This window comes from Anabas testudineus, chromosome 18 (assembly GCF_900324465.2).
Source record: "Anabas testudineus chromosome 18, fAnaTes1.2, whole genome shotgun sequence".
Lineage (NCBI taxonomy): Eukaryota > Metazoa > Chordata > Actinopteri > Anabantiformes > Anabantidae > Anabas > Anabas testudineus.
The window spans coordinates 20,732,273-20,757,019 of NC_046627.1; the positions used below are offsets into that span (position 1 = coordinate 20,732,273).

Genomic DNA, 24,747 nt, shown 5'->3' on the forward strand with positions numbered 1-24,747 from the left:
TATGATCTAGAAGTCCGAGGTCAAAATGGAAACTAAGGTGGTTGAGAATGACCAAGCTAAGATCCTGTGGGACTTCCAGATACAGACTGAGAAACTGGTAATGACTAACCAACTGGACATAGTAGTGGTGGACAAACAGAGGAAGTAGTCATATAGTGAAGTCTTAGGAACAGCTGAGATACTGTTTGTTTTTTACATTTGTATAAGGACAGTGGACACTACACAGTATAACATGACTTATTGTCTATAATAACACACTTTCATTAGATTTCATATTGGTTTTATTTAATTCTTTAATATTCTCTCTATCTCTTTTCCTTTGAAACACAGTTCATATTAATAGTAGCTGAGCAGGAAGTGTGAACATGTTTTCACACGTTTTCTGTGGTCAAACTAAATACAGACATGTTAGTTTGATAAGTGACGTCTTTTTCACACAGTTCTCTCTCTTCAGTTTTCTCCTGATCCAAAGTGGACAGAGTTCTCAGAAACACAGAGTCAGTACTAAATGTGACGATGTGAGACTTGCTCTGGATGCTGAAGATATTCTGTGAGTACACGACTTTCTCTGTTTGAATGATACAATTGAAGGAAAATATTAATAATGAGAAGAACTGAGAGTCAGGAGTTTGTCCAGTTTCTCAGTTTGGAGGACTGTGGTAACACTCTACTGGACTGCTTAGTTTTCTACATGTATATACACTATATTGCCAAAAGTATTCTCTCACCCATCCAAATAATCAGAATCAGGTGTTTCAATAACTTCCATGGTCACAGGTGTATAAAATGAAGCACCTCGGCATGCAGACTGTTTTTACAAACTTTTGTGAAAGAATAAGTCGCTCTCAGGAGCTCAGTGAGTTCCGGCGTGGATCTGTGATAGGATGCCACCTGTACAACAAATCCAGTCATGACATTTCCTCCACAGTGAAGTTTCAGCTGTATCATAAGAACGTAGAAGCATTTGGGAACGACAACAACTCAGCCACAAAGTGATAGGCCGTAAACTGACGGAGCGGGGTCAGCGGATGCTGAGGCGCCTAGTGCGAAGAGGTCGCCAACTTTCTGCAGAGTCAGTGGCTACAGACCTCCAAACTTCATGTGACCTTCACATTAGCTCAAGAACAGTGTGCAGAGAGCTTCATGGAATGGGTTTCCATGGCCGAGCAGCTGCATCCAAGCCATACATCACCAAGTGCAATGCAAAGCGTCTGATGCAGTGGTGTATAGCACGCCGCAACTGGACTCTAGAGCAGTGGAGACGGTTCTCTGGAGTGACGAATCGCGCTTCTCAATCTGGCAATCTGATGGAAGAGTCTGGGTTTGGTGATCAACAGGAGAACAGTATCTGTCTGACTGCATTGTGCCAAGTGTAAAGTTTGGTGGAGGGGGGTTTATGGTGTGGGGTTGTTTTTCAGGAGCTTGACTTGGCTCCTTGGTTCCAATGAAAGGAACTCTGAATACTTCATCATACCAAGATATTTTGGACGATTCCATGCTCCCAACTATGTGGGAACAGTTTGGAGCTGGCCCCTTCCTCTTCCAACATGACTGTGCACCAGTGCACAAAGCAAGGTCCATAAAGACACAGATGACAGAGTCTGGTGTGGATGAACTTGACTGGCCTGCACTGAGTCCTCAACCCAATGGAACACCTTTGGGATGAAGCGGAGCGGAGACTGAGACTCGTCCAACATCAGTGTTTGACCTCACAAATGCACTTCTGGAATAATGGTCAAAAAAACCCATAAACACAATCTGTTGTGTTTATGGGGTGTGGACAGCCTTCCCACAAGAGTTGAAGCTGTTATAGCTGCAAAGGATGGACCGACGTCATATTCAACCCTATGGATTAGGAATGAGATGTCACTTAAGTTCACATGCGAGTCAGGCCAGGTAAACAAATACTTTTGGCAATATAGTTTATATTTACAATCAGTGTGTTTGGGCTGAGGTGCCATCATGTAGATATGTCAACTATGAGATTAGAAACTTGTATATGTAGAGAGATTATGAGGAGATTTCAAATCTCTTATATTATGTCATTCCATTCATTTGAAAGTGTTTAAAGTGTTTTACCACCAGAGAAATGTGTCATATTATTTATAAGACAAGAAATTGTAACTGAAAATCCAGATGAGCTTTCTCTACAACAGTTTAGATTAGTTTTTCTTTGTTGTCAGTTTGATCATTTCTGATGACTCAGCAGGGAACACCTGTGGTGGAAAGTACATAAAGTACAGTTAATCAAGAAATATTGGGGAGTTAATATTAACCTGTTTTTTTTACTACAAATCTAAAGTTTTAATCAATCATTTAACCTTTGTGTCAGATTCACACTATGACGTTGTGTTTGTCTGCAGTGGAGCAGAGGAAGTGTCAGTATGTTAAAGTACACTGTGGTCAAACTCAGAAACACAGACAAGTTGAGAGAAGAATGAAATGTAACTTGTGTTTTCACAGAGTTTCTCTTCATTTGCTGCAGTTTGAAGAATTTCTCCCAGAGCCACTGTTGGATGTGAGGATGGGACACACTTTTCTCTGTGTGCTGCAGTTTTTCTGTGAGTAAATCAGTGATTGATGGAACAAATGAGAGAAAATGTTGTAGTGAGGAGAACAGAGGATCAGAGGTTTGTTCACTTTGAACAGAGCACACTTGTTATCAGCTTGGTTGTTTTGTAGGAAGGATCTTTAGAGGACAACTGTGTTAAATCATCAGATACAGTTTGATGTGATTTTTACCACTGATCATTTGTTACATTTAGTCATTAATGAAAGTCCAGTTGTTTGCTGTGTTTTCTTCTTGATGTGTTAAGTTTCAGTCTTTATTTCAGTGCTGAACACAATCTTCTCCTCTGGACATGCTCAAGGTAAATGTACTTTTTGTTTTATTATTATTTTAAATTAAGTATGATTAATCTCTCACTGAGAGTAAAATAGTTTGTACTATAATACTTTATATTCATAATTATGTAGAGTTATTTTTTTGTTTCTGTTGGTTTTAGATGCTGTTTTGACCGTTGAGCCCAACTGGTCCAGTTTTTTTACTAGAGAGTCTGTGACCTTCATATGTGACATGAAGGAAGGAAACGACACTGACTGGGAATACAGATGGAATAAAGATGGTGGAGAGTTTGTTTGGTACACTCTATATAAACGCTACACATTACAAAGTCTATATACAGAAGACAGTGGTCAATACCAGTGCTTTGGTTTCCACAGTAGCTCAAATCATGAAAAGAACAGTAACATCATCTCTTTAACTGTATCAAGTGAGTCATCAATGTTTTATTATCATGACCAGCAGCTTTTATTTTGAAGCTCTGTTCATATATTTGAACTAGGTGTGAATATGTACAAGTTAAATGTGAACCACTGTATTTTGTTTTTACTTTTCTCTTAGAATACATGATGTTAGCTGTTCCAAAACTAAGACACTGTAATCCAACATGACTGTACCATGCTGTACGTGCTTTAGTGTACAGTGTCAGATACTGAGGAGAATATCTGAAGAAATACTTTTTAAAAAGAGGAAAAGAAAAATAACAAACCTCTAAATCAAATGTTTTATTTAATATTTTCTTGCCTTCAATGAAATAAAGCCAAACTAAAACAATAATAAATGCAAAACTGTAGAAAAGTAAAGAATTCAGGGTGATGAGGAAATGGTTTAAACACAGAGGGTCTTGTATGTTTTGCAGATTGTAAAACCCCTTATAGAAAAATGCTAAACTGTGAGATTTGATTGAAAAATAAAACTGACTGGACCTGAAAGTTGTTTTCATATTTAGATTTAAACCTACACATTTTTTGATTTATATTTATTTATCCTAAATTGAAACAGCTATACCCAAAGCCAAGCCGACAGCAGGTCCAACAATCATACCAGTAGGAGGCAGAGTGACTCTGAGCTGCTCTGTGGACGACTCTGATGGTTGGAAATATGACTGGTTCAGACGAACCTCAAACTCTAATGAAGCTCAGGTTGTTGGTGAAGAAAACAGAGATATCAGAGTCTCACAAGGAGGAATCTACAGGTGCAGAGGAAGAAGAGGAGAACCAGTTTACTACACTGTTTACAGTGATGAGGTCACTGTTGAGATAACTGGTGAGTTTAGTTCCTGTGTTTCTAATATTTCAACACATCTGTCAGGACATTTTACACCAATCAAGTTAATTGAGTTAATTCAATATTTCTATTTGTGTCTCTCAGTTTCCACTTCTGTCTCTGTGACTCTACAACCTGACTGGTCTCAGATCTTCAGTGGAGAGAAGATCACTGTCAGATGTGAGATCCAGGGAGGTGGAGACACTGAGTGGGATTATGAATGGAAAACACCTCAGTCAACTTCACATCAGACACATGTAAATTACTGGACTCTCAGTGTTTCTGAGTCCAGCAGTGGAAACTACATGTGTAGGGGCAGAAACAGAAGAGACTCCTATTCTTCAACACAGTGGAGTAAAACCATCACACTGACTGTATCAGGTCAGTTTGATATTTATATATATATTCTATACATTTCCAATTAGAATTTGTAGTAGTTTTCTTTGTATTCGTTTTATGTAATATATTAAACCACACTGAACTCTTGGAGATCACTTGTGTTGTATTCTTCTCTGGAAAAGAAGTTAGTGATTCAGAATTATCTCAATGGTACACTTCCCAAATCCGTAGCTTGTAGGAGAGATCACGTAAGCAGGAACGGAGGTGGCTTTGCACCAATTTAGATTAATCTTTCCTGGAAAAACAGTTTAATAATGTATAAAAAAGCCCTTCATAAAGCTAGAACCACATATTACTCCATATTAGTAGATGCAAATAAGAACAACCCCAGGTTTCTATTCAGCACTGTAGCCAGGCTGACAAAGAGTCATAGCTCTGTTTAGCCTAGTATTCCCTTAACTATTAGCAGCAATGATTTCATGAATTTCTTTACAAATAAATTCATACTATTAGAAAACAATTGATCAGATCCTCCCTGCATACGGCCTTGAATGGTCTCGTATGTACAATAGCTCTAGATTCATTTGTAAGATCACACTTGTACTTAGACTGCTTCCTCCCCGTAGATCATTCTGAATTAATTTCAGTAATTAATTAATCCAAACCATCAACATGTCTCTTAGACCCCATCCCGACTAGACTCCTCAAAGATGTCTTACTTTTGATCAGCATGTCCATATTAGATCAGTTCAATCTATCCATACAAATAGGCTACGTACCACAGGCTTTTAAGGTTGCTGTAGTCACGCCCCTACTCAAAACACGTACTCTGGACTCAGGGGTTTTAGTGAATTATAGACCAATATCCAATCTGCGCTACATCTTTAAAATTCCTGAAAAGGTAGTTTCTAAGCAATTGTATGACCACATGTGCAACAATAACTTGTATGAAGATTTCCAGTCAGGATTTAGAGTACATTATAGTACAGAAACAGCACTGGTAAAGGTCACTAATGATCTTCTATTAGCATCAGACAGTGGACTACTCTCTATACTCATCTTGTTAGATCTCAGTACTGCATTCAACACTATAGATCACAACATTTTATTACACAGACTGGAACATGTCATTGGGATTAAAGGAACAGCAGTAGGGTGGTTTAAGTCATATCTGTCAGATAGATTCCAGTTTGTACATGTTAATGATGAGTTTTCCATGCACAGCAAAGTCAGCTACTGAGTTTCACAGGGTTCTACGCTTGGACCGATTCCTTTCACTTTATATATGTCCCCCTTATGTTTCCTAATATTTTTATTAGGAAACACTATATAAATTTCCATTGTTATGCAGATGATACCCAGCTATATTTATCTATGTAAACAGAAGAAACTAATCATTTAGTCAAACTTCAAACATGTTTAAGAGACATAACGGCCTGGATATCCTCCAAAGACAGAGGTTAATTTGTTTGGTCCTACAAATGTCAGAAACACTATGTCTAATCACATTCTTGCCCTTGATGACTTAGTATTGGCCTCGAGTAACACTGTAAAAAATCTGAGTTATCATTGACCAGTATATCTCCTTTACTTCATACATAAAAGAAATCTCTAGAACTACCTTGTTATTTACAGACTGGACTATTATAATTCATTACTGATACCCCAGTCAATCCAAAATGCTGCAGCCAGAGTTCTGACTGGACTTAGCAAGAGAGATCATATTTTTCCCATGTTAGCTTTTCTCCATTGACTCCCTGTAAAATTAAGAATTTAATTTAAAATCCTTCTCCTCACATATAAATCAATTAATAATCAGGCTCCATCTTATCTTAAAGACATCATAGTTCCATATTTTCCCAGCAGAACTCTACTTTCTCAGACTGCAGGTTTACTTGTGGTTCCTAGAGTTTCCAAATGTAGAATGGGAGGCAGAGCCTTTAGCTTTATCAAGCCCCTCTCCTGTGGAACCAGCTCCCAGTTCAGGTTCTGGAGGCAGACACCCTCTCTACATTTAAACTAGGCTTAAAACGTTCCTTTGTTATAAAGCTTATAGTTAGAAATGGATCAGATGACTCTGAACTATCTCTTAGTTATGCTAATATAGGTTAGTCTGCTGGGGGACCTCTACTGACAAACTGAGCTCCTCTCCTCTCTCATTTCTCCTCTACCTATTCAAATGCCACCATTTTATGTCATTAACTTTGTGTCTTCTCTCTCCTGTAGTTGTGTTTCCTCCTCTCTCTCCCCTCTATACTTTTCTGCAGGTATCCTCGGCCTGGAGCTGTACATCTCCAGAATCCAGTTGACCTGCCCAATGTTCTTGCTGCTTGTTGTTGTCTTGTTGCCTGCTGTTCTTTTCTCTCTACTCTTTCCACTCACCCCAACTGGTCGAGGCAGATGGCTGCCCACTATGAGCCTGGTTCTGCTGGAGGTTTCTTCTTCTAAAGGGAGTTTTTCCTCTCCACTGTTGCCTAAAGCTTGCTCAAATGGGATTGTTGGGTTTTCTATATAATTTTTTGTAGAATTATTCTCTGTAAGGTCTTAAACTTTACACTGTAAAGTGCCTTGAGATAACTTCTTTTGAATGAAAATGAACTGAACTGAATATAGGAGCTGGAAGTGAAGTTTCCCTTTTGGGTTGTTGTTTATTTAGGTTTGGATCAGTTTGTTGACTGATTGGTCGTGATAAAATTAGCAGAGATCGTAGAATGAGATGTGTTGCATTTGTTTTATCAAGTTATTTAGGTTTTTACTAATTCACAGGAACAATAAGTTAATAGTTTCTATATTTATTCAAACCTCCACAGGAGAGAAACCAAAGCCACAGCTCAGTGCTGATGACAGAATCATTCCAGTAGGGGGCAGTGTGACTCTGAGCTGCTTTCTGAATCCATCATCTGGTTGGAAATATTCCTGGTACAGAGGAGATCAATCCTCTGAACTCCTGATCAGACATGATAATGTTCTTAAGTCAAATGGACAAATCAGTGTCTCACAGGAAGGACAGTACTGGTGCAGAGGAGGAAGAGGAGAACCAGTTTACTACTCCCAGTACAGCCAGTCAGTTAGAATTAACAGACTGGGTGAGTTTGACAAGAAGATTTGAAACTCACAATGTAGAATAGAAATCTGTCTGAATACAATTTAACATCTTTGTTGTTCTTGTAAATTGCTGAACAGTAACAGTCTCAAACAGGGTGGTTGTGACTCTGAATCCCAACTGGTCTGAGATCTACCATGGAGAGATGATCACTGTCAGATGTGAGATTCAGGGAGGAGACACTGAGTGGGAATATGAATGGGAAACAACCAGCTCCATCAAACCTTCAAATCAAAATGAATTCAGGATTAGTTCTGCTTCTTCATCACACAGTGGAAACTACAGGTGTAAAGGAAGAAAGAAAAATGCTCAATATAAAACAACAGAGTGGAGTGATTTCATCAAACTGACAGTGAACAACAGTAAGTCAAGTTATATGTCATTCAAACTGAAAATGTTAATAATTCATAGAGATTTACACTCATTTATTTGGAAGATGATTTAATCTAAAGTGACAAGTTACAAGTGAGGTTCAAAGTCAACAAGAACAAATGTTTCAGTGTTGTTAATAAACATTTAGATTTTCCATAGTTAGACCATCTTAAATTTTCTAATACCTATTACAAGATTATTCAAGTTCAGATAAATTGAATTTAATGTTGCACAGTAGACATAACACTTGTTGATACTGAGAAACCTGTTTCCAACAGATAAACCCCAGTCTGTCCTCACTGTGTCTCCATCCTGGCTGAGTCCTGGAGCCTCAGTAACTCTGAAGTGTGAGGTTGAACATCCATCTGCAGGATGGAGGTTCTACTGGTATAAGACTGTTCCCAAACTGTCAGACAGACTCTACAGATATGAGCTGCTACCTGGTAGTGACAGTGGCACTGAAGAGGATTCTTACATGGTTCATGGACAGACACACACAGCAGGATATGTGTGTAGAGCTGGAAGAGGAGAACCAGTGTTTCACACTGAACACAGCAAACCAACGTTTGTCTGGTCTGGAGGTCAGTTTGTTCCTTTGTTCCTTTCTTTTCATCTTTATCTTCCAGTTATTTGTCTGTGACCAACATGTAAAATCTATGTCAGCAAAGTAATGAACTTTGTAAAGCTGAAGAAATCTCCAGGTGTCCTGTTGACTTATGATATTAATAAAAATGAGAAATCTTTTGAAGTTCTTGTTTAGCTCTGTATAAGTCACAACATGTGTGTGTACAACATGTTTTGTGTTTCAGATTTTCCTCCATCAGCGTCTCTCACTGTGAGTCCTGACAGAGTTCAACACTTCACCTCTGACTCTGTGTCTCTGAGCTGTGAAGGAAACTCTACTGAGTGGAGAGTGAGGAGGTTTCCTGAGGACAGTTACCTGTCCCTCTGTTCTGACTGGGGGACGATGACTGGATCAACATGTAACATTAGTGGACTGAACAGTTCTGCAGTGTACTGGTGTGAGTCTGGATCAGGACAGTTCACTAATTCAGTCAACATCACCGGACACAGTGAGTTTTCATTATTTTTTTTCTTGTGTCTGAATTATTTAATATTTGTAGTATGAGGTTTTGATATTTTTAGGAGACAAATAGTAAACAAACCATTTGATTCTTTATCCTGTAAACTCAGTCTAGGAAGTTACAGTCTATCTTCTGGTTTCACACTGGCTGCCAGCAACATCCATTTTCTTACTGTGTAAACATATTGAACATTTAACAAAGTTGTAATTTTAACCATCTTCATCATCTCACTGCTACATTTTATATGAATCATATAAAATAAAATTAAAATGTGTCATTTATTGGGATCATTGAAAACAAAATCAAATTTAACTCCTGCGTCTCCTGATCTTTGACTGAAACTTCCTGTTCTTTACTGATTTACAGATGGTGACATTATCCTGGTGAGGCCTGTCCTTCCTGTGACTGAGGGAACATCTGTGACTCTCGGCTGCAAGTTGAGGAGAGAAAATGTTGTTTCTAATGTGTTTTTCTATCAAAATGACAAACTCATCCAAAATGATACCAGAGTGGAGCTGATTATCTCTGCAGTGTTAAAGTCAGACCAAGGTTTTTATAGATGTGAAGTTCAAACAGACTCGTGGATTAGAACATTAACATCACCACAGAGCTGGATGGCAGTAAAATGTGAGTATGATTGAAATAACTTCTGAACTGTTTTACAGTGTGAGGTAGAAAAGTCATCACTGAATCAGAAGTTGGATTAGTTTCAGTTGATTTAACATTATTAGTGTTTACAATACAACAAGTCCTCCAGCTTTAACACCCATATGTCTCTTGTAGTAGAAATGGTTTTATACATTAAGGTGTTCATAATGAAACAGAAAAACACAAATATTAAACAGAGTTACTTTGTAGAAATTCATATTGAAATAAGTTTAGAGTTGTATTTTATGGTGATTTACTCTGTTCTATGTCTAAATATTCATGTACATGTAGCAGTGAGTGAGTTGAAATACAGTGTAGGTTGTTGCTAAATGTCTTTTCATTTATCGTCTTTGTCCTGGATCAAAGTCTTGTATTTGAAACTAAGACTTGATGTTACTTTGACTTTCTGTTGTTGTAAAACACTCTAGTTGCACAGAAATAATACTTGTTATTTATTACAGTGACGTCTACGACTGAAAACTCTTCATTTCCTGTGTCACTGGTCGTTGGGTTGGTTTGTGGCATTTTACTGATATTTTTCCTGCTGCTGCTTTGTTGCTGCAGAAAGTCAAAAGGTGAAATGTTTGACTTCTTATATTTGATGACAGTCAAAACTGTTGATCAGAGAATTATATTCTGATATATTTACTGTAACAACAATGGAGTCATTTTACATTTTGTATAAATTCTAGTAGAATATAAATTAATATCAAATGTGTTTTCACAGGTTCCTGCTTCATCAGGTTGGTAAAACTCTCTCCTCTCTCATTGTGAACAGAACAACAGTACATTACATGTTCCTCATTCAGTCTAATCTATTTCTCATGTGTTGGGGTCAAACCAGGTCTCAGAGAACCAATCAGAGCTCTGCTACAGGTCACTTGACCAACCAGGATGAAACACAACACAACACATATGCTTCTCTTCTCCATGGTCAGTTTTAATCCTGATTTATTAGATTAATTGAATTTCAGGTATTCTGATGTAGAAAACTGCTAAATTTATATGATGGAATTAAAATGTTTTTTTTTTTTTATATATAATCACTTTTTTGTAGGTGATACTTCTGTTTACGAATCAATCAAAGGCTCTGTAAGCACTGAAAATGGTACAGTATATACTTTTATATTTTAGTATTTATATTCATGGTTTTTAGGACCTGTTTAAAATGCCAGACACAATTTAAAATGGTAAAAGGAGTTTTTTTATTAAGGGAAAATTTGTAGGAAGATACATGAGCTAGTCAGGAAAAGAGGGTAAAAAAAGTGGCTAAACTTGTGGTGCGGCCCATGAACACAAAGTGACAACTAAACACAACAAGGCACAGAAACAAAGAATCAAAACATGTCAGGAATCACGGGTAATACAAAGATACAAGGTAACAACAGAACTAGAAAGTCAATGAGCAAAGATTAGGGAATAATAAACGACTCAGAGTAAACTGGAAAAGTAACAACTAAAAATCACTGCAGAATTTCAGGCAAACACTCACTAGACAGAGGTACAAGGTCTGTAGTCAAGAAGCTGATCAGAGAGACAGCAAAGAGCCAAAACACAGGGCAGACTGGATCCACTAAAGGGCAAGACAAAGACAAGATCCAAAGAGTAACAATGGACAACACAAGGCTGGAGACTTTTTCTCTAGAGACTGATAGAGAAACTGATGAAGGTTGATTAAATCAAGAGGACAGACAGGAAGTAGCACAAAATAAAAGTTCAACACAGGAAGTGGGAACAAGCATCATGACGACAGAATTGTTTCTTTTTATTATTTTTGTTATCCATATATTCTTCTATGACTTATGTAAAACTTTAAATGTGTGTTTTTCATAAATAATGATATATTTCACTACCAGAAAGTTAAAGTGAAAGAAGAAGAAAAACAAAGATCATAGTTTAGGTCCACCTGCAGCTATTGTTGTTCAGCTTCTGCATGTAGTGACATCTTTGTGCAGGAGAAATTTGAGAAACTATCAAATTATTGTTGTTCAAACTACTATTGTAACAAGTTTCCTCTTCTGTCTCATGAATTTAGCATTTAAAACAGTAGAAATCAGTGTGTTACCAGTGTAAACTGAACTTTGACTGTCAAACAATTTAAACACATTTATTTTGAACTTTATTTACAGGAAAATCAAGTCCTTCAGCAGAATATGAAAATGATTGTTCTGAAGTCAAACCAGGATCATCTGTTGGTAATAATTTATATTGGAATTTATCTGTAATGATTTATGTGACAGATAATGAAATTGGTTGTAATTTGATAGAAATCAGTTTTAATCTTGAATAACTCTACATTTCTTTGACTTCTGTTTTCCCTCCAGATGAATAAAGAGATCTGTGTCAGCAAACAACTGCAATAGATGACAACATCAGAACAACAAATAGATCTGTGTTTGATACGATTTGCAGGTTTTTTATTCAATAACTGTTACATTTGTACATTTGTGCTGTTTAAACATCCAATAACTTTGTTTTGTACAAATCATCTGTTCATCTATTCTCTCTCAGTTGTATTCAATTTTTTTTCATTATAATGTGAACATGTTTGATAGAAACAAGTTTTCTGCTGTTGTTTTATTATTTTTAATATTTTTAGTGAGAAACCAAATATCAATATTATAATAGTGTACCCTCTAGCGAGCATATCTGTGAAGAGTGTAGAGCGCTGAGACAAGATGCAAGACAGAGATGTTCTAACAATGTATCACTATGTCTGTGCATATTGCAGGAAAGAGGACAAGAAATGAATTATACTGTGTCATTATTCATGTATGCTATAATAACATCAACCTGGTTCAGATTTTGAGGAGGTGGGGGTGAGGTAGGGAGGAGACAGCAGCTGACAGCAGTGCTCAGATGGAGATGCAGTAATGTAATGTAATGTGACATTGATCAAGATCATCAGTGAGCTAATTATTGCACATATTGTCATAATGAGTTCACCTCCTCAGCTCAACGGAGTCTCTCACTTCATCTCTTGGACTCACTTTCATTTTGTGGTTTTCTGCACAATCAAACGCACAAATGCCTCCATGTTGTATAAATGTCAGTTCAGTCATATCCTCTCTACCAGCAGATGTTACGATTCTTTCTTTCACCTCCCTCTCTCAGTCACACTCACCTCCCCCCTCTGCAAAGCTTTGCTCTGTTTTCCGGCTTTCACTACCACATGACTTTGCTGCACAGATCACTAACAACTGGGAGTCATTTTACTTAATAAATGTTCTTGTTATATATTTCTTAGCATTAGTTTTGTCACAAATATTTTAGATTTATTCTAAATGAAATGTTTATTTTATGACTATTGTCAACTAGTGAACCAAAGTATTTAATGATGTTTCAGATCATGATGTCTACTAATAACAGAACGTCTGCTTAGTTTCCAGGTTGTTCTGAATCCTGATGAACCAGATTTTACTACAGGTGCAGCAAAGTGTATGTGAGTGGTACTATAGTGATTGTTGTTTAACTTTCTTGTTTTTGGCTTTTTTGGCTTCTATCCAGTTTCCTCACAATCAGCAGCAACAACCTCAGTTTGGAAATATGACAAAACAGGTTCATTTTGATATTTACATGTCCATGACCATTATTAAAAGTGAGTTTATCTCACTGCATAGCTGCAGTATTCACATACTGAGTGGGGAACTGATGTAGTCAGCTTTTGTTATTAAACGATGTACTTCTTCTTTCGGCTTTTCCCATCAGGGGTCGCCACAGCGAATCATCCTTTTCCACCTAAATCTATCATGAACATCTTCTACCCTAACACCAGCCAACCTCATGTCCTCTGTTAAGACATCCATGTATCTCCTCTTTGGCCGTCCTCTTGCCCTCCTGCCTGGCAGCTCCATCTCCAACATCCTTCTACCAATATATTCACTATCCCTCCTCTGAACATGTCCGAACCATCTCAGTCTGGCCTCCCTGACTTTGTCGCTAACACAGGCAACGTGAGCCGTCCCTCTGATGTACTCGTTCCTTATTCTGTCTAACCTGGTCACTCCTAAGGAGAACCTCAACATCTTCATCTCTGCTACCTCCATCTCAGCCTCTTGTTTCTTTCTCACTGCTACCGTCTCTAACCCATAGAGCAGAGCTGGTCTCACCACTGTCTTGTACACCTTTCCTTTGAGTCTTGCTGACACTCTTTTGTCACACAACACTCCTGACACTTTCCTCCACCCGCTCCAACCTGCCTGCACTCTCCTCTTCACCTCTTTTCCACACTCTCCATCACACTGAACTGTTGACCCCAAGTGCTTAAACTCCTGCACCTTCTTCACCTCAGCCCCCTGTAACCTAACGCTTCTACCTGGATCCCTCTCGTTCAGACACATGTATTCTGTCTTACTACGACTGACCTTCATGCCTCTTCTTTCCAGAGCAAACCTCCACCTTTCCAGCTGTTCCTCCACCTGCTCTCTACTCTCACTGCAAATCACAATGTCATCCGCAAACATCATTGACCAGGGAGATTCCTGTCTGACCTCATCTGTCAGCCTGTCCATCAACATAGCAAACAAGAAGGGACTCAAAGCTGATCCTTGGTGTAGTCCCACCTCCACCTTGAACTCCTCTGTCTGACCTACAGCACATCTCACCACCGTCATACTTCTCTCATACATGTCCTGGACTACTCTGACGTACTTCTCTGCCACTCCAGACGACCTCATACAGTACCACAGCTCCTCCCTCGGCACCCTGTCATACGCCTTCTCTAAATCTACAAAGACACAATGCAGCTCCTTCTGACCATCTCTGTACTTTTCCATCAACATTCTCAAAGCAAAAATGGCATCAGTGGTGCTCTTACGGGGCATGAAACCATACTGCTGCTCACAAATCTCCACCTTCTTCCTAAGCCTGGCTTCCACTACTCTTTCCCACAGCTTCATTGTGTGGCTCATCAACTTTATTCCTCTATAGTTGCTGCAGTTCTGCGTGTCACCCTTGTTCTTAAAGATCGGAACCAGAACACTTCTCCTCCATTCCTCAGGCATCTTCTCACTCTCTAGAATCCTATTGAACAAACTGGTTAGAAACTCCACTGCTGTCTCTGCTAAGCACTTCCACACCTCCACAGGTACGTCATCCGGACCAACAGTCTTTCCACTCTTCATCCTTTTCAGAGCCTTCCTAACCTCATCCTTTCCAATCTCTGCTGTTTCCTGCTCCACAACATCCACATCTTCCTCCCTTCTTTCCCTGTCATTTTCCTCGTTCATCAGCTCCTCAAAATACTCCTTCCATCTTTTCTGCACACTCTCCTGGGTTGTTAGCACCTTTCCATCTCTGTCCTTAATCACCCTTACCTGTTGCACATCCTTCCCATCTCTATCTCTCTGTCTGGCTAGCCTGTACAAGTCCTTCTCTCCTTCCTTTGTGTCTAACCTGTCATACAGCTCATCGTAAGCTTTCTGTTTGGCCTTTGCCACCTCCCTCTTCACTCTATGCTGCACTTCCTTGTACTCCTGTCTACTTTCCTCAGTCCTTTCTACATCCCACTTCCTTCTAGCCAACCTCTTCCTCTGGATGCATTCCTGTACTTCCTCATTCCACCACCAAGTGTCTTTACCTTCTTTCCTCTTTCCAGATGACACACCTAGCACCTTCCTACCTGTTTCCCTGATAATCTCTGCTGTAGTTTCCCAGTCATCTGGAAGCTCATCCTGACCACCAAGAACTTGTCTCAACTTCTGTCTGAATTCCTCACAAGTTTCTTCATTCTTTAACTTCCACCACTTGGTCTTATTTCTGTCTTCCCTCTCTTCTTCTTCCTGACCTCCAGAGTCATCTTACACACCACCATGCGGTGCTGTCTGGCTACACTCTCTCCTACCACCACTTTGCAGTCACTAACCTCTCTCAAATGCCCTCGTCTACATAGGATGTAGTCCACCTGAGTACTCCTACCTCCACTTCTGTATGTCACTCTATGTTCCTCTCTCTTCTGGAAGTAAGTGTTGACTACAGCCATTTCCATCCTCTTAGCGAAGTCCACCACCATCTGTCCTTCCAGATTCCTTTCCTTCACACCAAACCTGCCCATCACCTCCTCATCACCTCTGTTGCCCTCACCAACATGCCCATTGAAGTCTGCTCCAACAACAACTCTCTCTCCTCTGGGGATACTCTCTATGACCTCATCAAACTCACTCCAGAATCTCTCCTTCTCTTCTATCTCACAGCTAACCTGTGGCGCATACCCACTGACTACATTCACCATCACCCCTTCAATTTCTAGCTTTAGGCTCATCACCCTGTCTGAGACTCTTTTCACCTCTAGAACACTGTTTACAAACTCCCCCTTCAGGATCACTCCTACCCCGTTTCTCTTCCTATCCACACCATGGTAAAACAGTTTGTATCCTCCTCCGATACTACGTGCCTTGCTGCCCTTCCACCTTGTCTCCTGCACACACAGTACATCTACCTTCCTTCTCTCCATCATGTCTGCCAGATCTCTGCCTTTCCCTGTCATTGTGCCAACGTTAAGAGTCCCTATTCTCAAACCTATGCTCCTGCCTTTTCCCTTCTCTCTCTGACCACGAACCCTTCTGCCTCCCCTCTTTCTTCGACCAACAGTAGTCAAATTTCCACCGGCACCCTGTAGGTTAACAGCACCGGTGGCGGTCGTTGTTAACCCGGGCCTCGACCGATCCGGTATGAAAGTCTTGTGGATGATTCGCATGGTTATTTTGGCAGTTTTTACGCCGGATGCCCTTCCTGACGCAACCCTCTCTATTTATCCGGGCTTGGGACCGGCACAGAAATCACTGGCTTGCAACCCCTGTGGCTAGATTTATTAAACGATGTACAACAGGTTTAAATATGTGTGTATGTATATGTATGTGTATATGTATATGTATTTATATATATATATATATATATATATATATATATATATATATATATATATATAAAATCAGGGATTTCACATAAAACAGAGACAATGTAACACCTGAATTAAATATGTTGATATACTTAAGTATTATACATTCACACACAAGATCTATTTACAAACACGGTATTCAGATATACACATGCATCACATTCACCACAATACAGGAAATATGAAGGGGGTGAGGACAGTGAACACTACGCAGTATAACATGCACAAATAAACACACAATGTAAAATATATGTTACACTGTTTAAACAATTAAATATATTACATAATAATTAATTTAAATAATAATATTAAAAGTTTTAAGTGATTTTGTGTTTGTTTTATTTAATTCTTTAATATTCTCGCTGTCTCTTCTTTTCAAACACAGTTCATATTAACAGTAGTTGAGCAGGAAGTGTGAACATGTTTTCACACACGTTTTCTGTGGTCAAACTAAATACAGACATACAGTATGTGAGGTCTTTTTTACACAGTTGTCTCTTTTCAGATGCAGTTTTGTCCTGATTCAAAGTGAACAGAGTTCTCAGAAACACAGAGACAGAGTCAGTACTAAATGTGACGATGTGATACTTGCTCTGGATGCTGAAGATATTCTGTGAGTACACGACTTTCTCTGTTTGAATGATACAATTGAAGGAAAATATTAATAAGAAGAGCAGAGAGTCAGGAGTTTGTCCAGTTTCTCAGTTTGGAGGACTGTGGTAACACTCTACTGGACTGCTTAGTTTTCTACATGTACATATATTCACAATCAGTGTATTCAGGCTGAGCTACCATCATGTAGATATGTCAACTATGACATTAGAAACTTGTGTATGTGTAAAGAGATTATGAGGAGATTTCAAATCTCTTATATTCTGTCATTCCATTCATTTGAAAGTGTTTAAAGTGTTTTACCACCAGAGAAATGTGTCATGTTATTTATAAGACAAGAAATTGTAGCTGAAAATCCAGATGAGCTTTCTCTAGAACAGTTTACATTAGTTTTTCCTTTTTGGTAATTTGATCATTTCTGATGACTCAGCAGTGAACACCTGTGGTGGAAAGTACATAAAGTACAGTAACTCAAGTACTGAACACGGGTACAATATTGGGATACTTGTGCTTATATAAAAATATTTCTATTTCATGTTACTCCTAAATTGACCAAAGTGGTTAAAATTAGCTCCATCTTTACCAGCTGCAACATTAGTGATGTTTCTAGATGTATGTATCAACATATAATCTAATATTATAATGTAATTCTGAATTGCGACATTTTGCATAACGAATACTAAAGATATTTTTGGTTTTGGCCATTTTTTTTTATCAACAACTTTAAAAACTGTCTTTACAGATTTATTGCAATTAATAATACAAAAATAAAATATGTTCGCCTTTTAATTAATTAATTTATTTCTTGTCCAGTGAACACACCAGTTCAGCAGTTTCTTTTTTATTGCTAAAGGTTCAGTTTCTAGAAAATAAAAAAGAAGGATGTTCATGATTTTTCAAATGAAATTCTCAGAAATAAGGATTTTGAAATGTTTCTCACCTCTATTCTTCTCAATAACTACATTTATATTGTAATAGAAGTATATTATAATGTGATCAGTGAAAAATTCAGTCAAATAAATGAATCAGTACAGTCTTCATCACCACTTTAGTAACAATTCATGACATGCTTTTTAAAAATGACTAATTTGTTTTTGTTGGTAGCAAATAAATGAACATGTGAATAAAGGGACTGTAGGTGGAAGTCAAGAGAGTTTCTGACATCAAACCGGTAGAATGGGCCATTTTTATAAATCTGGTTTAAAAGGATAAAGGTTTTTATTGTAGAACAAATCATATAGTTAATACTAATCTGTTTTTTTATTGAAAATCAAAAGTTTTATTTAGTCATAGAACGTGGGAAGAGTAAATGTATTCAACGGGAAATGTTTGTTCCTGTTTGTTTCTGACTTCATCACAACAAAGTGAAAACTGTAGTTGATGTTTTAACCATGACGTCACTGAAAAAGTTGTTGTTGTGTTTGAAATGTAGCTCAATAAGTCATCTCTGTCTCTGCTGTTAAAATATATGGAATCTCCAGAAAACCAGTTCATCAGCATTTTCTGTATTTCTAGTACAAAAACTGTACAAGTCTCCTGTTTTCCATCCTGTCATCCAAACACTCTACTAATAATGTTCTTCACTCATGTTTCTCATATTTACTTCACATTTAAAATGTTTTCATGTCCATTGTTGCTGTGCTGTGATTTAAGCCTCATTATCGATTGTTGTTCTTCATAAAATAAACAGATATTGTCAATATTTTTTCAAACAATGAGCTCAACATAAAGGATTAAATCACATATGACTAGTTACTGTCAATATAATTCCTCAAATGTACCAGTAAATAAGCTAATAATATAGAACCATAGTTTATGAGGACAGGAGGTACTGTAACTTGTGTTTTCACAGAGTTTCTCTTCATTTGCTGCAGTTTGAAGAATTTCTCCCAGAGTCAGTGTTGGATGTGAGGATGGGACACACTTTTCTCTGTGTGCTGCAGTTTTTCTGTGAGTAAATCACTGATTGATGGAACAAATTAGAGAAAATGTTGTAGTGAGGAGAACAGAGGATCAGAGGTTTGTTCACTTTGAACAGAGCACACTTGTTATCAGCTTGGTTGTTTTGTAGGAAGGATCTTTAGAGGACGACTGTGTTAAATCATCAGATACAGTTTGATGTGATTTTTACCACTGATCATTTGTTACATTTAGTCATTAATGAAAGTCCAGTTGTTTGCTGTGTTTTCCTCTTGATGTGCTAAGTTTCAGTCTTTATTTCAGTGCTGAACACAATCTTCTCCTCTGGATATGCTCAAGGTAAATGTTCACTTCTCTTTCTCTGATATAATTAATTATGATTGATCTTCTCTCTCTGTGAGTAAAATAGTTTGTACTGTAATACTTTATATTCATAATTTTGTAGTTATTTTTTTGTTTCTATTGGTTTTAGATGCTGTTTTGACTGTTGAGCCCAACTGGTCCAGTTTTTTTGCTGGACAGTCTGTGACCTTAATATGTGACATGAAGGAAGGAAAAGACACTGACTGGAAATACAGATGGAATAAAGATGGTCGAGAGTTTGTTCAGTACAATTCACATAAACGCTTCACATTACAACCTCTATCTACAAGTTACAGTGGTCGATACCACTGTTTTGGTTTCCACAGCAGCTCAAATGGAATAAAAAAAAGTAATATTGTCTCTTTAACTGTATCAGGTGAGTCATCAATGTTTTACCAACAGAACTGATAGTAGTTATGATCCTATTCTTTCAGAAAATACATTTTAATTTCAGTGTAATTTTTTTTTTTTTTTGCCAAGAAAAACTGACCAGATTTACTTGATAGTTTAAACACATGGTATATGTTGGTTCACTGTAATCTAAAACCATTGTAGTATTGACTGTAGACATTGAGAGATTAAAAAAAAAAGTTAAATATGTGGAAGGATACCAACAATAGAGTCTGTTGCATGATTTGTATCTCACTTGTAAGTCATTTTGGACAAAAGTGTCTGTCAAATGACAAAATGTAAATTTAAATGACTTTAAAGTAATTTCAATCTGAAAATTGTTACATATTTTGTCAACAGATAAACCCAAAGCCAAACTTACAACAACAATCATACCAGTAGGGGGAAGTGTGACTCTGAGCTGCTCTGTGAATCCATCATCTGGTTGGAAATATTACTGGTACAGAGGAGATCAATCCTCTGAACTCCTGATCCGACATAATGATGTTTTCAACTCCTCTGGACAAATCAGTGTCTCACAGGAAGGACAGTACTGGTGCAGAGGAGGAAGAGGAGAACCAGTTTACTACTCCCAGTACAGCCAGTCAGTTAGAATTAACACACTGGGTGAGTTTGACAAGAAGATTTGAAACTCACAATGTAGAATAGAAATCTGTCTGAATACAATTTAACATCTTTGTTGTTCTTGTAAATTGTTGAACATGAACAGTCTCAAACAGGGTGGTTGTGACTCTGCATCCCAACTGGTCTGAGATCTACCATGGAGAAATATTATTTTTTATTGTAATCTGATATTTGGTGATTTAAGTTAAACTGACTGAACCTGAAAGTTGTTTTCATATTTAGATCAAAACCTACACATTTCATGATTTATGTTGTTTATTTTATTATTTTAAATCGAAACAGCTATACCCAAAGCCAAAGTGACAGCGGGTCCAACAATCATACCAGTAGGAGGCAGAGTGACACTGAGCTGCTCTGTGGACGACTCTGATGGTTGGAAATATGACTGGTTCAGACGAACCTCAAACTCTAATGAAGCTCAGGTTGTTGGTGAAGAAAACAGAGATATCAGAGTCTCAAAAGGAGGAATCTACAGGTGCAGAGGAAGAAGAGGAAAACCAGTTTACTACACTGATTACAGTGATGAGGTCACTGTTGAGATAACTGGTGAGTTTAGTTACTGTGTTTCTAATATTTCAACACATCTGTCAGGACATTTTACACCAATCAAGTTAATTGAGTTAATTCAATATTTCTATTTGTGTCTCTCAGTTTCCACTTCTGTCTCTGTGACTCTACAACCTGACTGGTCTCAGGTCTTCAGTGGAGAGAAGATCACTGTCAGATGTGAGATCCAGGGAGGTGGAGACACTGAGTGGGATTATGAATGGAAAACACCTCAGTCCACTTCACATCAGACACATGTTAATTACTGGACTCTCAGTGTTTCTGAGTCCAGCAGTGGAAACTACATGTGTAGGGGCAGAAACAGAAGAGACTCCTATTCTTCAACACAGTGGAGTAAAACCATCACACTGACTGTATCAGGTCAGTTTGATATTTTTATATATTCTGAAATACAATACTTCACATTTACAATTAGAATTTGTAGTAGTTTTCTTTGTATTCATTGTATTTAATATATAACACCACATTGAACTCTTCACTTACTTGTTGTGTTCCCTTATTCTAAAATGTGCTGTAAAGGCTACAGGTAAACCAGTGAATCATGGGACTAATAGAAATGTATCAATCTATCTTGGTTTAAATCTGAATCTATTTGGGAGCTGGAAGTGAAGTTTCCCTGTTGGGTTGTTGTTTATTTAGGTTTGGATCAGTTTGGTGACTGACTGGTCATGATAAAATTAGCAGAGATCGTTGAATGAGATGTGTTGTATTTGTTTTTATAAAGTTATTAAGTTTTTTAATAATTCACAGTAACAATAAGTTAATATTATCTATATTTATTCAAACCTCCGCAGGAGAGAAACCAAAGCCACAGCTCAGTGCTGATGACAGAGACATTCCAGTAGGGGGCAGTGTGACTCTGAGCTGCTCTGTGAATCCATCATCTGGTTGGAAATATTACTGGTACAGAGGAGATCAATCCTCTGAACTCCTGATCAGACATGATGATGTTTTCAACTCCTCTGGAAAAATCAGTGTCTCACAGGAAGGACAGTACTGGTGCAGAGGAGGAAGAGGAGAACCAGTTTACTACTCCCAGTACAGCCAGTCAGTTAGAATTAACAGACTGGGTGAGTTTGATAAGAAGATTTGAAACTCACAATGTAGAATAGAAATCTGTCTGAATACAATTTAACATCTTTGTTGTTCTCGTAAATTGTTGAACAGTAACAGTCTCAAACAGGGTGGTTGTGACTCTGCATCCCAACTGGTCTGAGATCTACCATGGAGAGATGATCACTGTCAGATGTGAGATTCAGGGAGGAGACACTGAGTGGGAATATGAATGGGAAACAACCAGCTCCATCAAACCTTCAAATCCAAAAGAATTCAGGATTAGTTCTGCTTCTTCATCCCACAGTGGAAACTACAGGTGTAAAGGCAGAAAGAAAAATGCTCAACATGAAACAACAGAGTGGAGTGATTTCATCGAACTGACAGTGAACAACAGTAAGTCAAGTTATATGTAATTTAAACTGAAAACGTTAATAATTCATAGAGATTTACATTCATTTATTTCAAATAAATTGAATTTAATGTTTCACAGTAGATATAACATGTGTTGATACTGAGAAAACCTGTTTCCAACAGATAAACCCCAGTTTGTCCTCACTGTGTCTCCATCCTGGCTGAGTCCTGGAGCCTCAGTAACTCTGAAGTGTGAGGTTGAACATCCATCTGCAGGATGGAGGTTCTACTGGTATAAGACTGTTCCCAAACTGTCAGACAGACTCTACAGATATGAGCTGCTACCTGGTAGTGACAGTGGCACTGAAGAGGATTCTTACATGGTTCATGGACAGACACACACAGCAGGATATGTGTGTAGAGCTGGAAGAGGAGAACCAGTGTTTTACACTGAACACAGCAAACCAACGTTTGTCTGGTCTGGAGGTCAGTTTGTTCCTTTGATCCTTTCTTTTCATCTTTATCTTCCAGTTATTTGTCTGTGACCAACATGTAAAATCTATGTCAGCAAAGTAATGAACTTTGTAAAGCTGAAGAAATCTCCAGGTGTCCTGTTGACTTATGATATTAATAAAAATGAGAAATCTTTGGAAGTTGTTGTTTAGCTCTGTATAAGTCACAACATGTGTGTGTACAACATGTTTTGTGTTTCAGATTTTCCTCCATCAGCGTCTCTCACTGTGAGTCCTGACAGAGTTCAACACTTCACCTCTGACTCTGTGTCTCTGAGCTGTGAAGGAAACTCTACTGAGTGGAGAGTGAGGAGGTTTCCTGAGGACAGTTACCTGACCCTCTGTTCTGACTGGGGGACGATGACTGGATCAACATGTAACATTAGTGGACTGTTCAGTTCTGCAGTGTACTGGTGTGAGTCTGGATCAGGACAGTTCACTAATTCAGTCAACATCACTGGACACAGTATGTTGGATTCTTTTCATTTCATTACTGTATTTACAGCATCTTCTAAATGCAGTTATATCATTTACTTCCTTAGAACTGAGTTGTACACAGTGAAGTTTTCAGAGTTTAGTTCATGACTCTGCTACATGGTACAGTAGATTAAATAACATGACATCAACAGACAAAAATATCACAACTAATAATCTTGGTAGTTTGTCTTTACAGTTGTCTTTGTTTTTGTTTCCTACTTTATAGTTTACTGTTCAAACAGCAGCTCCCTCTAGTGACCACATTTGGTGACACATCTGATCAGGGCTCAAATGATAAATGACACAGTATATTGATGTGTCCATACGTCCTGTTCTCTCTAGAGCTGCTGTAACAAGCTGTCGTTTGGCTTCATCCCAGTTGCAGCTTTACTCTTATTCTGTTTCCAAAGAGAGGACAGTTCCATACTGTCTCTTATCAATGGTGAAGATCAGGATCAGTCTGAAGATTTAGTGTCAATCATCACAATTCAAATCAAGTGTTGGATCATTTATTCCTAAAAATTGTAGAAAAGCTGTTTATGTGTCAAAAAGTAACTTATAGTTTTTAAGTATTAGATTAAATATCAGTTAATAAATGTAGCATCACTCTACCTCAGCTTCTTCTGCAGATGATCTCTGACTGAAACTTGTTACTGTTTGACTGTTTTCTAGATGCAGATATGATCCTGATGAGTCCTGTTCATCCTGTGACTGAGGGACAGTCTGTTTCTCTTGGCTGCAGATTGAAGACAGGACAAAAACTTTCCAACAACGTGTTTTTCTATCAAAATGACAAACTTCTCCAAAATGATACCAGAGTGGAGCTGATTATCTCTGCAGTGTCAAAGTCACATGAAGGTTTCTACAAATGTCAACACTCAGGAAAAGAGTCACCACAGAGTTGGATGACAGTGAAGAGTGAGTAAGACAAAATGTGTCTTAAATGACTTATTTAGTGGACTGTTGTATGAGAAAGAAACATGGTCGACATGTAGGATACTGTGATGTAACAGTCGTGGAAATTCAACCCCTAAATCAACAGTTTCGTATAATAGTTGTTGTCTTCTTTGAAATAAAGAATAAATAAAATAAAAAAATAAATTCAAGACTATTAAAAAGTAAAGAATTCCGAGTGATGGGGAAATTGTTTAAAAAAAGTGTATGTTTTACAGATTGTTAAAACCACTTATAGAAAAATAGTAAACTGACTGGATCTGAAAGTAGTTCACATAGTTAGATTGCAACCTCCACATTTCATGATTTATTTATTTTAAATCAAATCAGCTATACTCAAAGTCAAACTG

At 37.9% G+C, this 24,747-nt stretch overlaps 3 protein-coding genes across 3 annotated transcripts in view; all 3 read left to right on the top strand.

Annotated features, from left to right (window-relative positions):
* Positions 1-24,747, top strand: part of LOC117153013 (basement membrane-specific heparan sulfate proteoglycan core protein-like) — a 278,634-nt gene that overhangs the window by 148,693 nt on the left and 105,194 nt on the right. The window contains exons 19-24 of the mRNA XM_033326551.1: positions 3,857-4,108; positions 4,214-4,489; positions 20,763-21,026; positions 21,132-21,407; positions 21,842-22,117; positions 22,215-22,496. Of these exons, the coding sequence (XP_033182442.1) occupies positions 3,857-4,108; positions 4,214-4,489; positions 20,763-21,026; positions 21,132-21,407; positions 21,842-22,117; positions 22,215-22,496 (1,626 nt within the window). The remainder of the gene's footprint in view (positions 1-3,856; positions 4,109-4,213; positions 4,490-20,762; positions 21,027-21,131; positions 21,408-21,841; positions 22,118-22,214; positions 22,497-24,747) is intronic.
* LOC117153020 (high affinity immunoglobulin gamma Fc receptor I-like) lies at positions 8,826-12,527 on the top strand. The gene is made up of 8 exons (XM_033326568.1): positions 8,826-8,995; positions 9,374-9,634; positions 10,117-10,230; positions 10,383-10,398; positions 10,500-10,588; positions 10,713-10,763; positions 11,785-11,850; positions 11,980-12,527. The coding sequence occupies exons 1-8, from the start codon at positions 8,890-8,892 to the stop codon at positions 11,985-11,987; spliced, it is 711 nt and encodes a 236-aa protein (XP_033182459.1). The 5' UTR covers positions 8,826-8,889; the 3' UTR covers positions 11,988-12,527.
* Positions 12,994-24,747, top strand: part of LOC113157391 (Fc receptor-like protein 5) — a 107,575-nt gene continuing 95,821 nt past the window's right edge. Inside the window, exons 1-2 of the mRNA XM_033326560.1 lie at positions 12,994-13,097; positions 17,056-17,163. The gene's annotated coding sequence lies outside the window, so the exon portion shown is untranslated. The remainder of the gene's footprint in view (positions 13,098-17,055; positions 17,164-24,747) is intronic.

Bases quoted from the DNA above. Each gene is read 5' to 3' on its own strand.
- LOC117153020 (XM_033326568.1), top strand. From the start codon at position 8,890: ATGACTGGATCAACATGTAACATTAGTGGACTGAACAGTTCTGCAGTG. The intron at 10,589-10,712 runs GTCAGTTTTAAT...ACTTTTTTGTAG, and splicing joins ATATGCTTCTCTTCTCCATG to GTGATACTTCTGTTTACGAA. The intron at 10,764-11,784 runs GTACAGTATATA...CTTTATTTACAG, and splicing joins CTCTGTAAGCACTGAAAATG to GAAAATCAAGTCCTTCAGCA.